Below are 22,549 nucleotides of genomic sequence, written 5' to 3'. Positions count from 1 at the left end.
ATGTCAGTACAGTTGGGAAAGCAGAATCCCGGAAGAGAGTTTCAAAATCTAGCAGTTCTGGTGAAAGAAACTATTGGAGTGAAAGGCGTTCTTACACCTAGAGATCTCTACTGTGAAGGGGTGGGACTTAGCTGCTTGTCGGGTTTGTTGGGAGTAGTTACGTCGAGGGTGTACAAGTTCTAGTAGTTCGTCAGAACATTCACCATTAAAATACTTGTAGAACAGGCAGAGGGATACAACATTTCGTCGATGGGATAAAGGCTGAAGCTTAGATGACAGTTCAGGACCTATCAGGTTGGCAACTCTTTTCTGAACCCTGTCCAGGAGTGAGAGACAAGCAGCAGATGCACCAGCCCAAATGTGACAACAGTACTCCATACATGGTGGCCCTATAGAGATACAGGATGCTTTCAGGCGTAAGTAGATTTCTAATACGGTAAAGAGAGCCCACCTACTTTGCAGCAGCCTTGGCAATGCTCTCAATTATTCTATTCCAGTTCATATTCCCTGTAAACGTTAGGTCAAGGAGTTTAAAAGAAGTACTTTCGCGTACTGTGTTCTTGGCCATTGCTATTAGTGGTAGAGAAGGTTTCTTGTAATTATTGAAGGAGACAAGCTTAGTCTTGACAGCATTGAATGTGACCATCCATTTTTATCTCCATTCTACTACAGATTGGAGGTCATCCTCTAGTGTTTCAGCCATTTCCTTAGATATGTGTTCATTTGTTTTCCCCTCATGCCTGTTATAGAGAGTATATACCTATTTCTGAAACAATTTTATCAGGGAGGTCATTTATAAATATCAGGAATAATAAAGGTCCAAGGATAGACCCCTGAGGTACTCCTGCATTTATATTATACTGTTTAGATGTACGACCGTCGAGGACAACTTGAATTTTTCTCTTACTTAAGAAGGATTTAATTACATTATGTATTCTTCCAGTGATACCATATGATCTAATTTTCATTAGAAGACCATTGCCATTTTTGTCTGTGTGTCTGTCTGTGTACATTTTCTTACGCAATAACTCTGTCAATTTTTAGTCTACAGACTCGAAATTTGATATACAGGGTACTGAGATTTGGGGAAATCTTTGTGATCGGGTTTCGGCCAGAAATTTGGCTGTTAAGGGGTCAAAGTTCAACGATTTGACTTTTTAGAACTCTACCAAACTCTGACAATTTTGGGTATAAACACTTGAAATTTTAGATATAGGTTCCTTGGCCACGGATCTAACTTAATAACTTGATTTGAGCTCAAAACAATAAATGTTAAGGGGTCATAATAGGGGTCAAAGTTAAAAAAAATTTGACCTCTGCAGTCTCTACCAAATTACTCAGGCAATTTCTGGTCTAAACATTTGAAATTTTACATAAAGAGTATTCAGAGATAGGGCAAGCTTTTTCATCGATTTGGGTCGAAAAGTTTTAGTTACCAATATATAAATGTATGTATGTATGTATGTTTGCAAGTCTGCCCAAAACTTTCGATAGAGGTGATGGATTTTCTTAGACGACAAATATCGAAAAATTGGCTAAAAGCATTAATATCTTCACCTTAAATTGAGCACTTTTCTACAGGGGGGGGCGCTTTTTTCGCCGATATTTTTGAAAGTCATCCTCTCCTTTCGATTGTCCAGCATTAATTTTAAAAATGTCACTTCCGGTTTGGTGGTGGTTGTAACAGCATAGACATTAGGTTTTTTTTCCGTTCTTTTCCTCCTTTGTGGGTTCGAGCCTACCTTCCTACTACCACTTTTTTTTTTTTTTTTTACTAAACATACACATCCAAACACCGGGGCAACGCCGGGCTGAAATGGTAGTATATCTATAAAAGTGAACTTGTCTGTTTGTGTGTGTCTGTGTGTGTACATTTCCCTACCAAACTATTCTGTCAATTTTCAGTCCACAGACTCGAGGTTTGACATAAGAGGTATTGAGATTTGGGAAAATCTTTTTCATTGGTTTTGAGCCAGAAATTTGGCTGTCTAGGGGTCAAAGTTCAACGATTTGACCTTTGAAAACTCTACCAAACTCATCCGCCAATTTTGGGTCTAAACACTTGGAATTTTAGATGTAGGTTACTTGGACATGGATCAAACTTTTTAATTTGATTTGAGCCCCAAAAAATAAATGTTAAGGAGTCAAAATTTGGTCTCTATTAAATTACTCAGCGAATGTTTGGTCTAAACATTTGAAGTTTTACATAAAATGTATTCAGACATCGAGCAAGCTTTTTAATGGCTTTTTGTATGAAAATTTAGCTGCCAAGGGGTCAAAGTTCAGAAGATTTGACCTTTGCGATCTCTAACAAACTATTCAGCCAAATTTAGGTCTGAAAATTTGAAATTTTACATAAAGGGTATACAGACATATAGCAAGCTTTATAATCAGTTTTTAGGCAAAAATTAGGCTGCCAAGAAGTCAAAGTTAAGAGTTGACCTTTGCAGACTCTTCCAATCTCCTCCGCCAATTTTGGGTCCAACCACTTGAAATTTTAGGTGTAGGTTACCTGGAAATGAGTCAAACTTTTTTAATATATGCACAGTATGTAGGGCATGAGCAAAGCCGGCTGAATTGTTAGTGTATATATATATATATATACATAAGAAACACACACACATTTTATATATATATATATATATATATATATATATATATATACATAAATATATATATATATATTTATGTGTATATATATATATATATATATACATAAATATATATATATAAATAAGAAACACACACACATTTTATATATATATATATATATATATATAACTACTTCATTTACTCACATAAATTTAATATACGAAAGTATAGATTTATGCGTAAACTTCAAGTATTTACTTCAAAAGTGCTCAATACGTAGGTAGAGCTAGTTAGTAATTTATAAAATATATATGGCGATTAAGCTACACAAGCAACAATATTCGCGAAAGAAAACCCGAATAACAAGAAATATTACATAGGCATGAATTCCTTAGATTTCAAAACCCGATACTATGACCACAAAAGTACATTCAAAAATAAAAAAACACTGTATAAAAACAACACTAGCGAATAAATACTGGAAACTCAAAGAAAGCGGACATTCGCCAGTAGTCGAATGGAAAATAATGAGACAAGCTACCACGTGCAGACATTTAGACGACCCATGTAAATTATGCCTCCATGAAAAATTTGCTATCCTGTACTTTAAAGAACCTCAAAATCTATTAAACTGTAGACGAGAAATAGCAAACAACTGTGTTCACAAAATAAAACTTACTCTAGGATAGCGATACAAAATAGCTTTAAAACTAACAATAACAATAGAAAACAAACAAATAAATAAATTAAATAAACATGAATATACATAAACGATCACACATATATGTATATATATATATATATATGTGCATGTATGTGTGTACACATAGGTATATATATATATATATATATATATATATATATATATATATAAAAAGAAGGGAAAAGATCTACCTTAAACCACTAACCTAGTTCTAAAGCAGATCCTTTGTTCGATAAAATGCATGCCCATTGGCTGATAGGAGGGGGCGCGGTGGATACTGGAAAGCTGATTGGCTAACTAGAAATCCCCAACATATATGAAAACAAGAAGCAACCACAAAATTCGCGCATAAGCCTGACGAATCCTATAGTGGATGAAAGGCAGAATATTCAGTGTAGCTTAATCGCCATATATATTTTATAAATTACTATATATATATATATATATATATATGAGAGAGAGAAAGATTATTAGATTTTTATTATTGTTATTATTATTGTTATTGTTGCTATTATATTAATGCTCACTATGAGTTCTCATACTTGATAACTTTTGCAAAAGAATTTGCGCTATTGCAACAACCACTTGCCATTGATTTTTCATTGACAGCAACCATTCGTCTTCGCTAGAATTCGGATGGCAATACACCTCCCAAAGGTCCCAGACCTTTTTGCACTCATCCAGTGGAAGTCTGCTTAGTGCTTTCTCTCCTTGGTCTTTCCATCCTCCTTGACCCTTTGACTATTTGGTACAGTGCCAGTCCTGCTGATGTCATTTTACTATTACTATTATTAAGTTAATAAATAAAGAAAAGAATATAACGATCGGAATAGTCCATTATGAACATCTTACTCACTCGTCAGTTTTACTTCGATTTCCTCCCCGTGTCTGAGGGTTAGAAGTTCTGCCATGTTGACCAGATATTGCTTGTTCAGCTTTGAAATCAGTGCTCTTCAAATCCTTCCATCTTTTCCATGAGATGTCTTGAGGATGACCATGCTCACAATCTTTCTAGGCCACACACTGATTCAAGCGTTGAAGGTAACCGCACCAGGTCTGATCCACTGAAGAACCATCCTCGACACAAACTAAACCCAGTCTAGACATCAACGAACATATAGGGTCTCTATCAGAGAATTTTGAGGCAAAGACCCAGCGGATCATAGCATGATCACTATGGGCTAATCTAGCTATCAGATATAACAGGCCATGCTCCACTAGCATAGAGAACTCCTTACACGGGAATTGTAAAAGTAAACTCTGCTGTACAGAGGAGCTCTTTAAACCTTTTCCATGTTGACTTCATCCTAGCATCCAAACAGATACCATAATACTTAGTTCGCTGCACCTTATCATAACAAAGATCCATACAAAATTTCAGCCAAATCGGTTCAGAAGTTTCCGAGAAAATGTAGAACTGACAAACATATATATATATAAATGTGTGTGTGTGTGTTTCGAGGCACACCTCAAGCGGATTATGGTAAGTTCACTACGGGCTAATCTGGCTATATCCTCAGATGTAACAGGCCATGTTTCAACTAGTGTAGAGAAGAAAACTCCTTACACAGAAAGTAAAACTATTTTACTCGTAATTGGAGAGGAAAGGAGTGAGAAAAACATATGCAGTGAGAAAGAGGCATATATAGTGAGAAATATATACAGATATATATATATATATATATATATATATATATATGTATGTATATAGGGAGAAGAAAGGGTATACTTTTGAATGTTTCTTATTTTTTTATATTTTACTAACTTTTCAAGCACACCTTTTTCTCCTGGTGCTACCAGATGAGGCTGTCTGAAGATACTGGCTTCCTGTCTTAAAATGCACCAAACATTGATGTTATTTTTTTTTTCCCCTTCGCAAAACTCAATCATGTTTTGCAAAGTCAAAAACAAAAATAATTTTAATTTTTCTCTATTTTAGAAGAACTTGAAGCATAAAAGCTGTTACCAAAACAGATAAACTCGAAAAGGATTGATATGCCATAAAACAAAACAACTAAGCCAAAAATCATGAATAAATATTTGAAGATATAAAAAAACTCGAAGCATAAAATATTTTTTTTCAAAAATTACTGGATTTGGCATTAAATAACTTGAAGGGGATTGGTATGCCATAAAATGAAACAAACCAAATCACTTTTTTTCTGATTCAAACACTTTAATCCGGAGCTCAGTGGGTGATCCAATGGGTCATATTTTTTTTAGTAGTATATATATATATATATATAGAGAGAGAGAGAGAGAGAGAGAGAGATGAATAAAACAAAAAACATATGCACACACAAATACTCATAACAACAAACGGATAACGATTACTACGATATTGTCCCATTAACTACTGTACACTCATTAACCTTTATCCTCGAGTGGCCTCCGAGCCTTGATAAGTGGTGGCTCCTATGTAAAAAAAACAAAAACAAAGAAAAACCCCTGTATTTAATAACTGAGTAGCTTTGAAATAATTTTGCGTTCTTCAAGACAGAATCGTTTCATCTACATAAACAGAATGAATGAATATTTGAAGATCTAAAGAACTTGAAGCGTAAAAACTTTTTTCAAAATTACTGGATTCGCCATTAAATAACCGGAAAAGGCCTAATATGCCATAAAAAAAAAAACACAAAAAAAAAAAATCACAACAAACAAAATCACTTTTTTCTGATTCAAAAACTTTAATCCGGAGCTTAATGGGTGATCAAATATATTTTCTAGCAGTGTATATATACCTATATATAAAACATTCACGAAAAATGCTCGTCTAGCTGAAACCACTATCAATAATTTCCCCCACTCTTTATCTGTGCGTAAACCTAACTGTAGATTCCATGAACAAAGCTTATTTCTTGGAACTGCACGCTTGTGGAACTCTCTTCCGTTTGCCTGCTTTCCAGTTGACTACAATTTGGTAGTCTTCAAGTCCAACGTAAACAAATTCTTGATAAGCCATTCCCTTAAGTAATCTTATTTAACAAATTTCCAATACTAAGAATTACTACGATATTATCCCATTGACTACTGTGCACTCATTAACCCTTACCCTTGAGTGGCATCCGGGCCTTGATAAGAGATGATTCCTATGTAAATATATATATATATATATAGAGAGAGAGAGAGATGAAAATGCACACACAAACAACAAAAAACTGATGACTGTATGTAATAATCCCTTGAGTAGCTTTGAAATAAATTTGCATTCTTCAAAACAAAATCATTTTACCTAATATATTAAACAGGAATATCTGTATCCAAAATACAAAAGAAAAACAAGTTCTTCATATTTCACGAAATGCATATTTTTATTTCTACTTTTTCTGCTAATGTTTTTTTATTTTTTATTTTTGTTTTGTTAAAAAAAAAAAAAAAAAAAATGTGAAATATGGTATTCATTTCGTCTAGCCAGATTCCAACTGAACCCATTCTTGTCTTTTAATTACAGTTGCAGGTTAAAATTTTTCGTCAAGAGATTTCTTCATTGAAGATGGAATTGGCCATGCATGATACCTTGGTGAGTTGTAATTCTATTCAGTTTTTTGATTTGATGCCTTTCATCTTCATTTTTTTCTTGTGAAATGAAAAAAGAATGAGTGAGGAACTGCACACGGATATTTTTCATTTTTTTTTTTTTTAGTTACTACAGCATTTCGAGTTGAAAGAACCAATGCAACCAAAGAGATTTTCTTGAGAATTTAAGAATAGTGAAAATATATGGTAAATTCTAAATGTTGTTAATTCGTAAAAGACGCTGCGCTGCCTCCATACAATTTATTACAAATGGAATCAACAACTTTAAAACATTTATCTATATATTAATACAATAGCGCGTGTGTTATTTATTTTGTGTGTCACGCTTACATCCGAGTGACTGTCGTGTAATTGTTATGGACTTTCATTTCTTGTAATAATAATAATTTTACCAAAAATTCTTCATAAGTTTTGGTTTCGATTTCGATTTATAGCTGATGGCACTCAAGTCATTCATTTTTTTTTTTATAAATAATTTTACGAAGAATTCTTCATAAGTTTTGGTTTCGATTCAAGCTAATGCACCCAAGTCGTATAGATATTTTTTTTTTTTTTTTTTAAATCGCAACTTTATAATATATAAAAATCGATAGAACATTAACTCTATAATAATGTATATAAAATCTGCATAAATTAAAATATCATATTAAGCGTATTTTACAACTGAGCTATGCCGGGCGTCTCTGCTAGCTTAGATAAATACTTTTGCAGTTTTAACAAAAAAGCTACAATAATATCAGGGCGTCTCCATTTACACTGAACATCTATAGAATTCCAACATTAATAGATTACATATGAATGAGTCCTCTGTGGAATTTCCACAGGTCCCGCAAGTTTTATTATTTGGATTATTTAGACTGTTGTTCTTAGCTTGAAGTAAAAATTATAGACAGAGAACAGTGGAGAGTAAGAAGAAGCAGCACATATGCTAGACGGCGATCACCTACTCAGCAAACTACAAACTTAGTATAGAATTTAACATCATATGCGAGCCATTAGATAATAGATAAGGTCACCATTGTCTATACGTCTATGAAATTTTTTTAATATATTGATATTAAAAATACTTTTTTCTATTCATTTAAAAAGAAATACAACTTTGTTATATATGCGTCATGGAAATACATTCATCTACAAAAGATCTAGCTAATCGGCTAAATAAATTACCCCTCACAAATCTCTCGATACCTCCGTTCCATCTCAAAAGGCACAGATACCCCCTGTAGGGGCAACTGCGCATGTAATTGTGTGGCAAGGGTTGTGCAATCACCAACCACACCTCTCCTGAATCGGCACTGTTTGAGTTCAGTGGCAAGGAGAAGTCCTGGACGACTGGAAACAATGCTGAGATAAGCGGATAGCATATACAGCACCTGGAAATTCCAAATGGTCACCCATCTGGTTCTTGCCAGACTCATTGTTGCTTAACTTCTGTGATCTGACGGGAACCGGTGTGTCAAACGTGATTATGCCGTACAAATCTCTACTATTATATAAAAGTTACTTTGCGTGCGTGCGTGCGTGCGTGCGTGCGTGCGTGCGTGAGTTCCTTCCTCATAGATTCCGGAAAAGCTGATAAGTATCGAAAATCAAAAATAAAAAATCCGATCCTAAAAATAGTCATTCTTATAGATAAAAAGAATAATTTTTACAGGGGAATATTTTACGTTACACCAGCCAAGGGCAATAATAAAATTTCATTAAATCATTTCTTTAAAAAAAAACAAAAAAACAAATGGAGATATAGCTTAGTGTAGATTATTCAACTACAGATCACATAATCCCCTGCTTAAGCCCAAGCGTACCTCACCATTTTATTTAAATTTTTTCTTATTAAGGAATTCAATTTACGATAAAATAAGAGGTACCATTTAAAATCGCCGCAAATCATTTCTTTGTTTGCATATTTTAAAACTAAATGTTAATCAGAAGTGACTTTTCCAGGGCATTCATTGTCAAGCCTGAATATCACTTAACGTGATATTGTAAACAATCACAGACAGAATTTGATGAACGACATTATCATTATTATTTTTTTTAAATTATATATATATATATATATATATTGCAAATTAGTAAACCAGGTAAATTATTCCTCGTAAATATGATAATCAATAGAGGATTGATTCTATAATAATACATGCATAATCTCCATGAATTAAAATATCATGTTTAAGCATATTGTACGACCGGGCAAGGCCGGGTGTCCAGCTAGTATATGACTACAAATATTTTAAGCCCCCCTCTTTGGGTAGAGCACTGTCGTAAGTAATCTCACCCACTACTTAATTGGCTGAAAAATGCGACACTCGCTCTTTGTTTATAAACAAAGCGGTTAGAGCACTGTACAAGTGGTGGACGGATGTTTGTTTAAATAGACATTTGGCGAGATTATTTACTAGTGCCGCTCCCGTGGGTCGATCGGTAGAACTGCTGACTGTCAACACTGGTTCTACATTCGATCCTCGACTTGGGAGAGGTGCTAGTCTAGCGGCACTGATGAGTTGTGATACAACAAAACAGGACTGTATGTCGATGCTATATATATATATATATATATATATATATATACGAGCAAACAGTTAATAAAACATGTTAAAAAAACACTTTGAAATGAGTTAAAAACGTATTTAATCTGAAAAGGAAACACTAGATAAGTGGATAGTCCTTAATCCGTGGAATTTCGAAGAAATACTTTCCTTCTCATCAGAGGGTAGGAATTAGCAAAATGCGGGATCGGATTTTGCATGCAAAAGTATTTGATGAAACAACAAGTAAGTCAAAGATCTTACTTGATAACAACAAAGGTGAAGCAGAGGGAATATGGTAAAGAAAAAAGTGATTACACATGAATAGATAGTCGGGTGGAAGATAAATAATCCAGTGACGGTTAAATCCAAATATATAACTTCAAGAAAGTTAATTGAATTTCCATTTGCACAAGTAAAATCCAAGGAAATCCCGTAATTGGAAGAAGATGGTCCATAATAATCCAAAGGCAGAAATCCATGAAATAATTCACAAAAATGTGTACAAGGAAAAAAGGAAAAAATTCCAATAATATTAATGAAAGAAAAAGAAAATATGTTTTTCACTCTACTTCCGAGACATATATATATATATATATATATATATATATATATATATATATATATATATATACTAGCCCCAAAACGAACTCGGCTAAATAAACCCACCATCTTCCATGGGAATGTGTTCTTGGCATATCTTTTTGAGGTTGCAGTCCTGACTTTTGATTTCAGTTGCCAGGTTGTTCACCATCAGGCAAGATTAACATAAGACACAGGGAATGTTGAGCAAGGGCGTAGCCAGGAAGGACCAAGGAGAGGGGCTCCAAACTTTCGGAGCAAAAAAAAAATAAATAAATAAAATAAAATATAATGTTTCGTTTTAGTAAAGATTTATTTCGTTTCGTTCATATTTTTATTATAATTAGGGAAACTTAAAATTTGCAATTAATGTTCATTGAATGTTTTTATAACGTGAAACTTAAATATTTTGATTTATGAATTTTTTTTTATATAATTACTTTGCCAAATTACTCAATCTAATTAATAAATGCAATTTTTGGGTTGCACTAATTATATCTTTTCATGTTTCATAGTTTTTTGGTTAAGCCTTGATACTTTTTGCCACATTCTGGTTGTAATTAAATACTTATGGATGCACGAAGCAAAATGAATAAAACGAAATGAAAAGTTTCTTTTTCCCAAGCAGAAAGAAAACGTGACGTCACGACTGAGTGAGATCTTTTATTCTTTTTCTTTCCCTTTTTTGTTTTTCCTACCACAGATCGATATATGCATGACTTGGCTTCATATCTAAAAATAGAATGTCTGGCGGTCTGGTAAATTTCATGTCACCTACGTGATCCCTTACTCTGATTCAATGGCGATGTTTACAGCTACCTCGTCAAGTCAGGGTACTGCTTTATTGCTTCTTCCTTCTTTCTCTGGTGTTGCTCGGACCCCATTTGTCACACCAGTGTGCTTATTTATCTCGTCTGTTAGACATAAGTTCAGATAGGATTGTGAAAAGTCAGAACACTATGTGAAATGACCTCTGACCTACAAATAATGCCTGAGCAGCTCTGTTGGCATTTTCCAATATGGGAGACTCAGGTGATTAACAATAAACTAATCCCTTCTTAAAGCCTGGGAAGGTGGATTTCATAACAGGAACATACCCCACCCCAACAGCAACAAAACCACTTTCAGATTGATTATCAAAGAAGTATCTCTGACTGACATCTGGTTAATTGATGAACTGTATTGGAAAGCTGGCAACGTAACTATCAGTCTTCCATAGCAAAATACAGGGTGGAACAATATAATTGTCACCCTAGAAAAGACTACATGACTCCATTTCTGTTTGATGAAAACTGTCTTTTTTTTTTTTTTTTTTGTAAACCATCTACTAGTTAGCCGATTGTGTACAAATCCCAAGAGCAATAGGAGCCTTCTATCATGTCTGAAAGTGACACAATGTTCAACAAGCGAGATCAGAGACATGCCGCCATACAACTCATGCTCTCTACTGATCCAATTTATGACAACAGGACCATTGCCAGCACCCTAAAAATCCAAATCCGGATGGTTCAACTCTTGAGGGCACGGCTCAACAAAGTTTCCAGCAACAGTTATAGTCTTTGATGTAGTTTCAAGTGAAGGCCACATCATGCCACCTCACATCAGCTTGAAAGTCAACACCAAAATGTACCTGCATGTATTGAAGAGTGTGGTGTGATCCCCTGGTGAAATCAGGTGGCTGCTAGCAGACCTGGGTGTGGCAGCAGGACTCGGCGCCAGCCCACGTCTAAAGGGACTCAAGTTTGGCTTCAGAAGGAGTGCTATGACTTTGTACCCTTCTATCACTGCCCCCCCCCATCCCTCGACTTGAATTCGCTGGACTACTTCGTTTGGTCATACATCGAGAACATCACTAACATGACCTCCTACAACACCAAAGCTAGCTAGATTGCCAGCATCTGCCAAGTATTCGCCAAGCTCCTGTCGGCATTTGTGAAAAAGCCATGCTTGTAATACCAGATCCGTATCGAGGTGGTGGTTGATGCTGAAGGCGGCTACATTCAATAGGTTTCAGCTCCATTACATAATCAAGTTATCTGAATTGATTTTTTCAATAAAGCTGTTGTGTTGTTTTCTTTAGGGCGACAACTTTATCGTTCCACGCCGTAGATTCCTATCTGAACTTTGACCTGTTCAGTGTTATGAAAAAGGTTAAAAGTTTGTTGCTTTCTTCTTGATTTCCAGAACAATCGAACACAGGTTTCGTATGAACCTATAACCGAGCAACAAAGATATTTTATGAAACAACAAATGCAGAAATATTTGGATGGGTTGTTAGAAGAAATTGATGTGAGTGTCTTTTACTTTTTTTTTTTACTTTTTTTTTTTATTGTTTTTTCTTTTACTTTTCAAACTTTTTTATATTTTTGCTTACGACTTTTTTCTTTACTTTTTACTTTTTTGCCCTCCCCCCTCCCCGACAAAAGGAGGGGGGGACCTATAAATTCACTCCTCTTGTCCGTTCGTCCGTCCGCACTTTTTTCAATAACTACGCTTTGGAATTTTTTAAAATTTTGCACAAATATTAAACATAATATGTGTAAAAAAGTAACAGAACGGATTTTCCGAGAAACACTGGTTGCCCCCCCCCCCCAGGGGTGCCTTGCGGGTAAAATGGCTAAAATTGACACTTTTGTGCTTATTAAAAGAAATTGATGCCTTGGATTTTTATAAAACTTTCTGAAAAGTTGTAACTAACTGATTTCTGTATAATTTTGTTTGTCTATACTTCGCGATAACTTTTGGGTGTGCCCCCAGGGCTTTTTTAGAGCTAATAAAGACACTCTATTTTTGGGACTATTTTACCATATTTGTCCAAAATTTTCTGTGTATGTCTATTTAGCAGTTTTGCATGGTGCTGAACTCAAACTTTTATATGTAGCGGCCTTGGGGAGTTTTTGGGCTTTTTTTTTTTTGCACAAACATTAAACATAGTATGTGTAAAAAAGTAACAGAACGGATTTTCCAGGGAAACACTGATTCCCCCCCCCCCTAGGGGTGCCTTTCGGGTAAAATGGAGTTTTTGGGCTTAATAGGTGGGGGTGGGGAATGATGGACTAAGTTATTTCTTTTTTTGACATCCCCTGGGGACTTTTGGGACTAAATTGGTGGTGGGGGGGGGGCAAATGCTGAACTTAGTCATTTTTTTTTATGCCTCGTTCACTGTTCACTCACGGAGGACCATGCATGTTTCACTTGATTTTTTTATATTTTAAAACATTTTACTTGTTAATTTTTTCTTCAATTTTTTTCTTTACTTTTTTACAACTTTTTACTCATGTAAGAGGAGTTGCGCTTGAAGGCTATATCAATACGGTTCGTGGGAAACACCCGCCTTGACAATTCGGGACATCAACACCTACCATACTGTGTACAACATATTATGTTCGTAAATAAACGTATAATATAAATGAAAATTATTCAAAATTCATTCTAATATTGTCATTATTCTTTTATACGTTAACTCGTGCCCATGGTGTTTCCCATGAACTGCATTGATATAGCCTTCAAACACAACTCCTTTCACACTGCACACAATGCTTTAAGCAAACTATAACATATCTCTCTAACTTTTTTTTTCACTTTTTTATTACTTTTACTATTTTTCTCTTTTTTAAGTAACAAATTATTTGTTATTTTCATGAAAATTCGGCATTTGTACTCTACAACCTTCTTTGCATCTTTTATTGTCATCTGTAATATTTGAAGAGTTCCAAACTAAACTCTTTATTTAATTCACTGGGATAGACTACTCTCATTCTATGTTCTATAACTTTTAGATATCTTAATATCTACTGGATGCATGGCTAAGTGGATAGTGACATCGATTAAAATATATAACCGAACAGTGGTTCTCAACTTTTTTTTTTTTTTTTTAATAAAGACTGTTTGTTGGATATTCGTGATCGTAACTTTGTAACAGAGAGCAAGTGTGTGTGAGGAAATATTAGCAGCAGTAGCCGTTAAAGCACGTATGCAAATTAGCAATTGTGTGCGTGCTTGTGTCACAAGAAAAGAAAAAGAAAAAAGGACAGCGTGTGGTCGAGGAGAGAAGCAAGTTTCTACCAGGCAAGCTGGACATGTGAGTCGAGGATGAGACAGCACTGCCTAGGTCCCACGTGAAATGGCGAGGAGACAGAGACTTTTAAAAAGCACATGTGTTTTGAAATATAATGAAATGCGTTGTTTTGGAAGAACCATGAATAAATGCATTTCATTTGCATTTTTTAAAAATGCTTTGTCGGATTTTTATTTCTTTTCTGTTTTATTTGTTTGTTTGTTCCTTTGTGATGGTGCCAGACAGCGTGTGGCTTCGAGAGGTTTGAAGTGTAAAGACACAATTTCAAAGTAACAGCCACGTTACAACTTGGTGGACAAGTCAGACATAAAGTGAAGCTTATTTGTACCAAATATGGTTGGATTTCAGAAAGGATTGTGCATTTAATTATGAAAGACATTTTTGAAAGTTCACCGTGTATCATGTCAGGGGTCATTGAACCCAATGCACAATAATGTGTTCATCAGTGAATGGCAATAAAACAAAGACTGTTGAATATTCTAGACTGCAACTTGGTGGATAAGTCAGACATGAAGTGAAGTTGTATCAATGTATTGCTTTAATCACATTCCTATTTTATTGGATCCATCTTTTTTTTCGTTTCAAACAAGGATTTGAGCTTAGTTTATTCCATAGTCGACTATAGTATCCATTGTGCTAATGTAAAACTACAACTTGAGGTCAATTAAGCGTATAAAATAAACATTAATTTTTTTTTTGATTGGTCGTCGTATTTCTTTTCTGTTCTGAACGTTGCCAGATGACTTTGATTCTTCTGTTTTATGGCAAATATTCAGATTATCTAATGTGTAAAAAATACCTCCTTTTGGGTACCATAAATTGAACACAAGTTGCTCATTTTACTAATAACGGAATATTATGAATTCAGACTTTAACTGTCGATTAGTATGCAATTAGATCATAACAGATCCGATTGGATTTGAGCTCACAGTTTATTCCATAGTCGACTACAGTATCCATTACCCTAATGTAAAACAGCAACTTGTAGTCAATTAAGCGTATATAATTAATCTTTTTCTTTTTTTAAAATAATATCAACTGATTCTATGATTATAGTATGTGTATGGACTGCACGAATATTATTGGACGCTTTTGGATGAGATATTTAAAAAATTATTTTATAAACTATTGTTTAACTTAAACAAAGCATAAAGAGCTACTGTGATTGGAATCAGATTTATAGGGAGCAACCAGGGTAGAGAATTATAGAGTAAGATGTTTGTTCATATTACATTTAAATTTGTTCATGTTCATATGATCAGGAGGCAGGAAGGCAATTCCAAAGGCAAGTGGGCAAAGGAAAGGAGTTATTAAAGTAGGAAATCTTCTGGCATCTCGGAACCTCTACAGTGAAGGGGTGGAATTTTGCTGATCGTTGGCTGGGTCGGAGTATTTATGTTCAAGGGATGCTACTGAGGTAAGCTGATGGAAACATATTTCATAAAGGTACTAGTAACACAAGCACAGGGATGCAATACCGCAGTGATGCAACAGAAGCTGGAACTTGCCAGACAGTGCGACAACCTACTAAGTTTAAATAATTTATTCATTGAAGGACATTAAATCAGTCAATATGAAAATTAGAAACAGGAACACAATCTATGGACGAAGCTTCTTTTCCAGAACTGCATGTGCTCTGTCCCAAACATCATTAATGGACCTGAGGTAATCTTGTCAGCATCGAACAAAGCCAAAGTCTTTGCCAAGATCTTTGCAGCTAATTCTACCCTATACGATCAAGGCCACCAACCCCCATATTTCTTCCTATGTTTGAAAACATGCTATGCGACATACAAATATCTGTACGCGATGTTGCCAGACTGATCAAAAACCTTGATTCCAGTAAAACAACTGGCCCTGACGGCATTCCAATTATAGTGCTGAAAAAGCTTCAACCAGAACTTGCTCCCATACTTTCAAAGCTGTTTAAGTGTTGTCTTAAGGAGAATTACTTACTAGCACCCTGGAAGACCTCATCAGTATGTCCCATATTTAAAAATTCAGGTTATTGGTCATCTGCCTCTCAGTACAGACCAATAAGTCTTTTGTGCATCAGGAGCATCTTACTGGAATCCATGTTAAATAGAGAAGTAGTCGGCCACCTCAGCAAAAATAACCACCTCAGTGATATGCTATATGGTTTCCGGTCTGCTAGATCTACAGCAGATGTGCTGTTATATCTCATAGGATTAGTGAATCTCTTGATGATGGCTTTGTTTCGAGGGCAATTGCTCTTGACATATCAAGGCCTTTGATAGGGTTTAGCATAAAGGTCTACTTCACAAGATCTCCAGGTACGGTATAATGAAAATGTAATGTATTTTTAATTATTAAATTATTTCTCTTTGATAGGTTCACAAGAGTAGTGGTTGATGGGCAAAAATCAGAAGCTCACAATATTAATACTGGAGTCCCTCAAGAGTCCATCCTGGGCCCAACTCTCTTCCTGATCTACATCAATGATCTCCCAAGTCACACCCTAAAATTATTCTTACGCTGACAACACTATCATCTATAGCAACACTTCAAAGGCCGTGAATCAAAGTTTATTTTTTTTATTGTTTCATAATAACACAAGAAATGTTAAAACTAAACTAATTTTTTGCAAAAAATGATTTCCATTTGGTTTTGTATTTCGTTTCATGTTCCCTGACTTCCATTCCACATTTTAGCTAAACCAAGTCCACTTCTAGCGTCTTAACCAGAAAGTGACCATAGTTCAGTGGTTAATGACACAGATTGAGTTGAGTGTCTTGGGTGTTCCAAGTTCGAATCCAGTTGGTTCCACAAAAATCATTTTCACTTAGGATGTTGGCGACCTTCACATGGTCCCTCCCAGAAATACTCAATATCTTTCTAGAAAGAATTCTGACTATAAAAAAGATTTGATACTCACGGAAAGGACCATGTGAAGGTTGCCAACATCCTAAGTGGAAGCGTTTAGTACTATTAGACTGGGCTAGTTCTCAGGAGAGATGCATAAGATGACAGGTTATTAGGATATTTCATTAGAGATAACGAAGGTCAAGTGGTTAGCAACAAGGACTGACGACCTGCGTGTTTTAAGTTTGAATCCAGTTCGTTCCGCAAAGATCACTTTTATTTATGATGTTGGCAAACTCTATGTGGTCTCTTTCATAAGTACCTGATGTCTTTTTAGAGAGAACTCTGACTAGAAAAATATCGGGGAAACCAATGCCAACAAAAGAATCTTCGGATTTATACGATACGATGATGAATTGACATGTTTAACAATGTAAATGCTATTTCAAACTGAATCGTCACTGACGGACAGACCAAACCTCTTATAGAAATACATAGACGTATACGAGATAAAACTGACGATTGAATTATGAATTACAAAATGTCTTTATTTTTTGTATGATTTGGACTATGATTCTCATCTTGTTTTTTTGTTTTTTTACAACGTTTCGGTCGATGTAACCTCCGACCATCTTCAGGTGTGCATATGCATTCATCATATCAAAAAAACGGAATGGACCCGGAATTATTAATATAAAACAAAAAAAAAAACTTGGCGCTATTTGCATTTTAAATTTCTAACGGCTACGTTTGTTGGGAAAGCAAATAAACCAACCATTTTTACACTATTCACCAATAACATCCAGTGTGAATGCACCTGAAGATGGCCGGAGGTTACATCGACCGAAACGTTGTAAAAAAAACAAAAAAAAAAAACAACCAAGATGAGAATCATAGTCCAAATAATACAAAAAATAATTATAAATCCTCATCTCAAAAAATATACATTCATCAATAACAAATGTCTTTCTTTTTATTTCTAGATCCAAAGTATTCGTCAAATTCAAGGTTATTTTTCCCTCTTCCGAGAACTTTACGGGTGAGTTTATTCACGCTGTTCTCAATTTTTAAAGTAAAATCACAATCTGCTTATGAGTAACATCTTAAATATCAGCACCGGGTAACAACCTCTAATGTATAATAAAGCACAATGTGTGTCTATCCATCCTTTCACACTGATAAGGAAAGAGAGAACACAAATCAATTTCCACGATGAAACCTTTGCTTCTCTTTCTGTTTTTTATGCCGATTTATACGTTTTTCTTTTTTTAACTTTACAGTATGAGACGTTTTCCTATTTTCTCTTTTTTTTTTTTTTTTTTTTTTTTTTACTCACATTTACCCCAAACAAAGCATATCGCCAATTGGACGTAAGGGACTACTCATTGGGACCATGCCTAAGAAAGATTAACAAGATTCTGGGTTACATTACATTTAAACTTCTGCATATCAGTGCAGTCAGGGAAGCAGGTAGCAGTAAAGGAATTCCAAAGTCTAGCTGTTCGAGGGAAGAACTTATTAGAGTAGAAAGCTTTCTGGCATTTAGAGGCCTCAAAAGTGAAAGGGGTGTGATTTTGCTGCTAAGGAGGTTTGTTGGGGATATGTATGTCGAGAGGTCACAAGTGCAACGAGTTCATAAGAGCACATTCCACTAAAATATTTTGTAAAAAAGGCACAAAGATTCAACATTGCGGCGATGGGACAGGGGTTGGAGCTTAGTTGACAAAGTGGGATCTATTAGATTGGAGACTCTTTTGGACTCTATCCAAGAAGGAGAGACTAGTGGTAGATGTACCAGCCCAGATGTGACAATAATACTCCATCCATGGGCGAATGGTGGCCTTGTAGAAGTACAGGACACTCTCAGGTGTGAGCAGTTTTGGAGCACAATAGAGGGAGCCCACCTTCCTTGCAGCAATGTCTTCAATGTATTTGTTCCAGTCCATGTTTCCTTTGAATCTTAAGCCTTTTAATTTCATTATTTCACTTTCGCTTGTTTTTTGATGCTAAAAAGTTTGGTATTGTTATAAAATAACACGAGCGTATGGAAGCAAGGAGAACAAACGAGGTAATTTGGTTTCAACCTTTATTGAGGGTCAAAGTGAATAAGCATATATATCCCCAATCAAAGCCGGAACGGTCAGCTGGGCGTCGGGAAGGCCGGAATAAGGATTAGAGAGGTAGGGATCCTGGCCTGATCAGGTTCGGGCAGGTACAGGGGCCTAGATGCTGGTACGGTCTAGGGATGACGTCCGGGACTGGAACAAGCGGTGATATGGTGACTAGGCGCTTTGAATCAAACTGCTGTCGCTGAGGTGCCGCTGCTACTGCTGGATGGAGCTGAAGGGAACGGCTGTTGGGTGCTGCCGCTGCTGCTGCTAGAAGTTGAGGGGACGGCTGTTGCTGCTGCTGCTGTTGGAAGGTTGAGGGGAACGGCTGTTGCTGCTGCTGTTGGAAGGTTGAGGGGAACGGCTGTCGCTGAGCTGCTGCTAGATGGAGTTGAATGGAACGGCTACTGCTGCTGCCGTTGCTGCTGCTAGAAAGTTGAGGGGAACGGCTGTTGCTGCTGCTGCTGTTGGAAGGTTGAGGGGAACGGCTGTTGCTGCTGCTGCTGTTGGAAGGTTGAGGGGAACGGCTGTCGCTGAGCTGCTGCAAAGAGTTGAGGGGAACAGCTGTGTCCGCTTCTACTGGTAGCGAGGCGACCTGCTCTGGCTGGCGATCTGCTGGAAGACTGACTTTTTCTCTGACGGCCGGCTTATTTATACGGCACGTGCGGACGTAGTAAAAGGCACATCGGCTCCGGCGTCAAAATGGCCGTCGTATTTTTTATTTGTGTTTGTTTCTCGTGCTTTAATGGATTGTAGAGAATTATCTGTTTGGTGTGTGTATGCATGTGTTATATCGATTTAAAGCTGAGAAAGTTGTGAATGTAACCTAGTCGGTGTCGTATTGTTGGGGTGTTTTGTGGAATCATTATTTGCGTTTTTATGCTATCTGAGTTGCGTTTACGGTAGTGTCTGTGATTTTTTATTTAGGTTTTTTCTTTTGCTGTGCAACTTTCTCTGGAGGTTTTCTATGTTGAAGTAAGGTGCGAGTTATTTTAATGATGTGTGTGTTTAAAGAGATGGGATTTGAAATTGTCCTGTGTATTTATTGTGTTTGACTACGTTGTAACGGCGAACAGATTTGTCTTAGGGTCGCCATTGTTGCTGCCGTCATTGCCTTGCTGATTTCCGGTTTATTCATGGAAATGTGGAGAGATATGCGAATATAACAGTATCATATCTTTTAATGCCTTCCTTCCACTAATCAAAGAAAGAAAATTAAAAATGCAAAATCAACGATTGGTGTTTTTTTTCTTTAGGTCATCAGAAATGACTTGCACTTTTTCCAACTCACAATAGTCCAGTCCCTTATCATCCTATTGAAAACAAAAACAAACAAACAAAAGGATTAGATAGAATTACATTAGAAAGTAGGTTAGACAACTCGACCTTAGTAAATGAATTTGAAAAGAAATCCTACACTCTAAATAAAAAATCAACGGTAGGTGTTCTTTTTTTCTTTAGGTCATCATTTATTTTATTTATTTATTTTTTTCAACTCACAACAGTTCAGTACCTAATTATCCTGTTGAAAAAAAAAAAAGCTTAGAAAATAGGTTGGACAACAAACCGTAAATAAAAATTAATAAATATGGCGGCTATTGTTGGAGCATAAAGCGAAATTGTTCACAAATCTAGCCTATAAAGTTATCTGGTCGACTTTTCAAAATCAGGCTTAAATAGCATTTAAGCTGACAAATCAAACTTTATTTTTGACTAGCCATTTTTTTTAATCGTAGGTCATACGTTGTGATCATAGGCAAAAGGCCTAACACTGTTATTGTCATTATAATAACTTCATTACAATTGATTTTAAAAAATTACTTAGTTCGACCCAGACGTCTGGTAACATAAAACATTTTTAAATAATCACCTAAAAATAAAAATTCAGCAGGGGTGTTAACTCATATTTTAAATTGAAGAACATAATTGGTGTTATCTACCTCACAACTAAAATTTTGTTTCTTTTCTGTATAAGTTTTAAGATATTCAAACAAAGAAAAATTAAAAGTTGAAATGGTTTCACTGCGTCCTGGGCTATGGTGGATCAGTACAGCTAGTTGAATATATAAATGTAAAATTGTTATCTTTGTTACGTTTACACAGTTTGCCTTACACTAACAATGCCCTTTTTGTGAACAAATTTGAAAAAGAAAATGCTGATTTTTGAGAACTGACGAAGGGGAGGGGGGAGTGGTGAAAAAATAAATGCGCAATGAATAACTGTTACCAAAGACAAGCTAAAATACTCTTCTCATCGTTATCTTGTGGCCTCAGCGGAGATTGAACTCACTACACCCTTCCAGTATCCCCTATCTGTCATAGCACCCAAAAGATCTTCCTTGGATATAAATGTATCTCGTTTTATCCTTTTTTTTTTTTTTTTTTTTTTTTTTAACAAAGGAATCACCACTTATCAAGGCCCAGAGGCCACTCGAGGATAACGGTTAAAGAGTGTACATTGGTCAAAAGGATAATATCATAGTAATCATTAGAAGTGTAAATTTGGTAAATTGGATTACTTAAGGTGAACGGCTCATCCAGAACTTGTTTACATTGGACTTGAAGACAGCTATATTGTAGTCAGCTGGAAAGCAAGTAAACGGAAGAGAATTCCACAGCTGTGCAGTTCTAAGAAAGAAACTTTGTTCATGGAATCTACGTTTTGATTTAGGCACAGATAAAAGAGTGGGGGGAAACTATTGATATTGTTTACAGCCAAACGAGTGTTTCTCGTGAATGTTTGGCGAATGGGGGGGGGGGACCAGACACCTTTATTTTATTTATTTTTTAAAACAAAAGTACGTTTTTCAGTGACAAATAATTTAATAAAATAAATAGAAATACTTATTTTTTCAAATATTAATTTTTTTTTATAATTATTTAAACCCTGTAAAAAATACCCTTCAGAAAATTTTAGAAAAACGTTTTATTAAAAGAAAAAAACGTTTTAACTAATTTTTTCTTAAAAAATCTGAAAAAGTAAACTTTCATGATCGATTGTGAGATGATGGGTGCCTCCGCAGTACAAATGATGAAACAAATTCATCTGTGGCACATGCACAATGCCCAGCAAACTGAACACGTCTTTTACAAACTGAGCTTGATACTCTTGGTAAGTCTCCACATATCATTTCTAAAGTCAGGTGATTTCGCCATGAAAGATTCAGTACTCTTCTCAAAAGACGTGTGTAACATCCATCCAAACGATGCTGTTATTTTGCTGAAAGAGTCCAAGTTTCAGATCCATACAGTAAGATTGGCTCAATAAGTATGCAGAAAACTTGGATTTTGAATTTGCGAGCAAGATTGGATTTCCAGATCTTATCCATTTTATTACAAGCAGTCCATGCCATGCCCTTTCTAATAAAAAAAAGTCTTTCTCAGAGTTCCTGATGTGTGATCTTAGATACTAGTACTCTTCTACCTATCTGAATAAATTTGTGTATTAACTTATTTTAAAGTGTTTTTTATTATAAATTAAGACAGTGTAAAGTTAGAATAGAAAAAAAAATAGTCTCAGTCGAGCCCATAGTCCAGCTTTTATAATAGCTTAAAAATCTAAAATTAAACAAAATACTAGTAGAACATTACATTT

General features: G+C 35.5%; 1 protein-coding gene across 4 annotated transcripts in view; it reads left to right on the top strand.

The window, feature by feature from the left end:
* The window catches only part of LOC145291928 (kinesin-like protein KIF9), a 223,834-nt gene that overhangs the window by 145,293 nt on the left and 55,992 nt on the right, over positions 1–22,549 (top strand). For all 4 annotated transcript variants that reach the window (XR_013869494.1, XM_080137840.1, XM_080137839.1 and 1 more), the window contains 3 exons: positions 6,750–6,818; positions 12,130–12,234; positions 17,830–17,885. Coding sequence is in view for 3 of the 4 variants with exons in the window: in XM_080137840.1 (XP_079993966.1) it covers positions 6,750–6,818; positions 12,130–12,234; positions 17,830–17,885 (230 nt within the window). In the remaining variant the exon portion in view is untranslated. The remainder of the gene's footprint in view (positions 1–6,749; positions 6,819–12,129; positions 12,235–17,829; positions 17,886–22,549) is intronic.

The sequence above is a fragment of the Euprymna scolopes genome, chromosome 13 (assembly GCF_053919585.1).
Source record: "Euprymna scolopes isolate OS-2025 chromosome 13, ASM5391958v1, whole genome shotgun sequence".
In the NCBI taxonomy this organism is placed as follows: domain Eukaryota; kingdom Metazoa; phylum Mollusca; class Cephalopoda; order Sepiida; family Sepiolidae; genus Euprymna; species Euprymna scolopes.
The sequence above is the reverse complement of the archived record's forward strand: the minus strand, read 5'-3'. Positions and strand labels throughout refer to the sequence as shown.